General features: G+C 41.0%; 1 protein-coding gene across 1 annotated transcript; it reads right to left on the bottom strand.

Moving 5' to 3' along the window:
* Positions 1 to 200: 200 nt before the first annotated feature.
* LOC149173120 (uncharacterized) lies at positions 201 to 4,344 on the bottom strand. The gene is made up of 4 exons (XM_089426583.1): positions 3,522 to 4,344; positions 2,316 to 3,109; positions 441 to 2,036; positions 201 to 335 (listed from the first exon to the last, which is right to left on the bottom strand). The coding sequence occupies exons 1-4, from the start codon at positions 4,342 to 4,344 to the stop codon at positions 201 to 203; spliced, it is 3,348 nt and encodes a 1,115-aa protein (XP_089282709.1).
* Between the last annotated feature and the right edge of the window lie 203 nt (positions 4,345 to 4,547).

Raw genomic sequence — 4,547 nt, 5'->3', positions numbered from 1 at the left:
ATAAACAACCCCATACTACATCAAAAAGAATGTAAAAGTCTGTTATCCAGTGATAATATAGCAAAAAGGAATATATAGAGTCTGTTATCTGTATGCTATAAACCGGAAAAAGAAAACTGTAAAGTAAAATATATACAAAAGCAAAATCAGATATCAATATCTGAGAGAAAAGCTGTCAAAAATGTAGTAATAAACTGAGATCAAAGAGGCTGTGCATATGGAGGCTGATCTGTTCTGTAAGTCTGCCCCTGTCTGATCTCTTCTATTGCCCAGCTGCCCGGAACCTGTTGTAGACCAGCTCTAGAAAGTTGATCTGCCTCTTCGTTCCTGTCCCTCTATATATGGCAAATTGTAAACCTGTTAAAATAAGTCTTCAGATAAGAAATTTCTTCAACAATTGTTTTCAAAATATGGTTTTGGCATGTTGCAGTTCCATTGACCCAATTAATGACATTTAGTGAATCTCCAAAAATCTGAATGGTGTTGATGTTTCTGTGATGAAGCCAGCATAAAAGGTATCGTAAAGCCGACAGTTCAGCAAAGTTGTTTGTGCCTGTACCCAACCCAATAGAAGCTTTTAAAGAATGTTCTGAATTGATGTGTATGCATAGGCCTGCACCAGCTCTATTATTTTGTGAAGCCCCATCAAAGTATCCACACGGTATGCCCTCCTGAATATTGATATGTGATTGTTTTGATTTGGGATTTTTGTCCTCGGGAGGAGGCAAAGCAGAATAAATGGCTGAGATATTAGTGGCTATAACAGAAGAAAGTGTATCCTTATCATGAAACAGGCTCTTGTTTCTGGCAAGCCATACTCCCCAACAGAAAATAAGGGGCAGGTTCCTCATATTCCCTTCAGGATAGGATTTCCACCATTTCCTCCACGCCACATCCAAAGGATCATGCCCCCACTGAGCTTTTACCTTGAGAAGAGCCGTGACCTCCTCCCAGATCTTCCTTGAGAAAACACAGGTGGTGAAGATATGGCTGGTGGTTTCCTCATCAGATTTACATAAGGGGCATCGCCCTGGCCCAACTAAAAACCTTGACTGTAATGTTTCCCATGTTGGAACCTTCCTTTTTAAGATGCACCAGAGAAAGAGCCTTGACTTGGCAGGGCATTTTAATTTCCATATATCTTTGGCCCACCAATCCGGAACTCCCCAGCCTTTCTTTCCCATGAGAAAAGAATAACCATCTTTTGGAGAATACTCCCCAGAATTGCTTTGTGCCCATAACAAACAATCTGGTTCCTCCTTAATCCTGACATTGGATCTTTGCAATTCTTTAATGAAACCCGCCCATTCATTCTTCCATCTAATGTTTAACCCTAATTCTTCATCATCCTTCCAAGCCTGTCCCCAGATAGTGGACTGGCCCACTCTTTCCACCTGATTTAGTGATGTAATACCTTTAGAATCAAGGTGTCGAAGAAGCCCTGGGGATAAAGCAAAAGCTTCATTGCATCCTATCCAAGGGTCTCTGCCAATCCTGATCTGTCTCCCATCTCCCACCTTCCAAGCTAATCCTTGCTCAATCACTGAAAAGGCTTCCACCGTGGCCTTCCAAACAACTGAAGAATTTTTTACCTTCTTGTTTTGACTCCGGATCCATTCTTCCAAAGGCATTGGATCTATGTACTTCCTTTTCACCACCTTTATCCACAGATTTTCCATGGTTATTAGTCTCCATCCTGATTTAGCGGCTAATGAGATGCTAAACTTAGGGAGTCGTTTTATCCCCCATCCTCCCCATTCTTTAGGTCTCGCTACTTTGTCCCAAGCTACCCATGGTAAACCCGAGGAATCATTTGTTCCTGCCCATAGGAATCTGCAACAGATTCTTCTAATTTTCTCCATTACTCCTTTGGGAATCCAAGTTAGGGCTGCCCAATACACTGGGATGGCTAATAGGACTGATTTAAGAAGGGTCAATCTACCAGCTCTGGACAGCCATCTAAAGCTCCAATGAGATATTCTGGATTCTATCTTTGCTATGAGCCAGTTCCAATCATCTTTTTTGTAGGCAGCTGGCTTTAACCAAAAGCCCAAATATTTGAAGGGAACTTCCAGGGGTTGACTAGGGAAAGGAAAAAGTTCAGCCATTTGATTCCTTCCCCTTCTTTCAAAATCTACCATACAAGCTTGTGATTTCCCAAAATTAATCTGCATTCTAGTTGCTTTTAGAAATAGATCAAAGATACATTTTAATTCCTTTAATTCACTACCAATACCATTGGTGAAAATCAAGATATCATCAACGAAAAGAAGGTGAGTGATGTAGAGATTAATTGCTACCTCGATACCTTTTACCTTTTCCTCTCTTCTAGCTTTGTGAATCAGTCTATTGAGTCCTTCTGCCACAAGGAGAAACAGGAGAGGGGATAAAGGGCACCCTTGTCTGAGGCCCCTCTGGCTGTTAAAGAAAGAGGAGGTTGCTCCGTTGACCAGTACAGAAAAGCGAACATTTGTGATGCACCCCATGATCCAGCTAACGAAAGGATAGCTGAAGCCCACATGTGTTAGTAGCATCCTTAGATATAGCCAGCTGATCCTATCATATGCTTTGGAAAGGTTGATTTTAAGAACAACTCCCTTCTTTTTCTTCATTTTGATACTGTGGATAACCTCCTGGGCTACACCAATGGCTTCATGTATCTGTCTGCCATCCAGGAAACCAAATTGTTCCATTGATATATTTCTTGACAGGATTGGTGCAATTCTGAGAGCTATAACCTTTGAAATAATCTTGTAAATGAAATTACATAAAGAGATAGGTCTAAAGTCTTCAAAACTGTCCGGCTCATCCTTTTTGGGAATAAGGGCAATAAAAGTAGAGTTAAAGGGTCTGTAGACAGCTCCTTTCATCCTGGACTCTTCAACTACTTCAGTTATCTCTGCTCCAATCTGTTCAAAAAAATGGAGAAACAATTCTATAGTCCAGCCATCAGGGCCTGGACTTTTGTCTTTGCCCATAAGCTTCATAGCTTTTTCAATCTCCTCCTTAGTAACCGGAATTGTAAGGTCTTCTGCTTCATCTTCCTCAACGAATCTAGGAAAACTTTGCACAGTTTTGAATACTTCTGCAATAGTAGCCTCCCCCGGATCTGCAAAAATATTTTGAAAATGTCTTTTTCCTAAGCCAGAAAGCTCTGGAAAGGAACTGACTTCTCTCCCTTCTTCATCTTTAAGGTGCCAGATAGTATTTGAAGATTTCCTTCCTTTTGCAAAATTATGGAAAAACCTAGTGTTCTCATCTCCAGATTTTAGCCAAATTGCCCTACTTTTAATCCTCCACTCCTCTTCCCTTTCCAAAAGAATTTTGTTTTGCTGCTTTTCTAATTGAAGGATTCTGTCCTTTGAAACTTGTGAGGAGTATCCATCTGACTCCATACTCTCCAATTGCTTCAGATCCTCCCTTATACTGATCAACTCCTCAATTTTGTTTTATTTTCCTGTCCTTTGCCCAGGAAATTGTAGCTTTCTTCAATCTTTTTAAATTTTCCATGAATAAAAAACATTTATCCTCCCCAACATTGAGATCAGGGTGGTTCCAAGATTCTCTAAACAGACTGCCATAAGTAGGATCTTGTAGCCATGCGGGATTGAACTTAAAAGGAGCCGGAAGTTTGTGAGGAGGAATAGATATGTCTAAGAAAATTGGGAAATGATCCGAATTCCCTATTTCCTCCACCCACTGTCTGATCAAAGGAGCTTTTGAAGATAATGACTCCGTTAACAGAAAGCGATCTATCCTTTTGGCAATCCGTCCTTCTCCTATCCTGCGATTTCTCCAAGTAGGCTTAAGCTTAATCGGGGAGGGATCGATTAAATTCTTCTCTGTGATGAGGTTATAGAAAAAATCAGTAAGGGGATCTTCTCTCGCAGATGGGCCCCAAGCTTCAGCTCTACCCATAGAAAAATTTAAGTCACCTCCCATGATCATCAAGTGTGAATTCATAATAGATTTTGTCATCAATTCTTCCCAGAAAGATTCCCTGCCCTGACATGGCCCATAGATATTTACAAGGGTGATGGGAAAAGAGAAGTCTGGGGATATTATCTCCATACCCAAAACATTTTTCATCCCCCAGTGATTTAAGATTTTAACCCGCCCTTCTCTGTACCCAATTGCAATGCCCCCCGAATGGCCAGAGGCATCCATAGCAATGAAAACCCACCCAGGCAGAAGGGTTTTAAGCATAGGTTCAATCTCAGAAGCCTTCCCCAGGGTTTCTTGTAGAAAAATAACATCTAATTTAGAATTAGTTATCCAATCTTTCAAGGCCAGTTTTTTAGGTTTGCTGGCCAAACCTCTGCAATTCCAGGATGTCAGGATCATTTAATAACACCCTCTGGGGGGTATATTGCTCTAAGAACCCCCGTGATCGAATGTTGTTTTCCATCTGCAACATCCAATTTTGCTTTTAGCTTTGCCTTGGATATGTCTGATTTCCTTCCTCGTTTGTTTTTGGAACTGTTTTGTAAGTGTATTGGTCCCAAACCACCTACAGAACCCTGACCCTCATGGTTCCCTCCCGATGA

This window comes from Pinus tabuliformis, chromosome 4_2 (assembly GCF_031772625.1).
Source record: "Pinus tabuliformis cultivar Carrire ecotype Pingquan chromosome 4_2, CPIR1, whole genome shotgun sequence".
NCBI lineage: Eukaryota > Viridiplantae > Streptophyta > Pinopsida > Pinales > Pinaceae > Pinus > Pinus tabuliformis.
Note: the sequence above shows the minus strand (reverse complement) of the source record. Positions and strands in the feature narration are given on the sequence as shown.

Coding starts and splice junctions, on each gene's coding strand:
- LOC149173120 (XM_089426583.1), bottom strand. CDS start 4,344: ATGATCCTGACATCCTGGAATTGCAGAGGTTTGGCCAGCAAACCTAAA. Junction 3,110..3,521: donor CAATGTTGGGGAGGATAAAT/GTTTTTTATTCA, acceptor ATATTTTTGCAG/ATCCGGGGGAGGCTACTATT. Junction 2,037..2,315: donor AAGCTAGAAGAGAGGAAAAG/GTAAAAGGTATC, acceptor TTTTGGTTAAAG/CCAGCTGCCTACAAAAAAGA.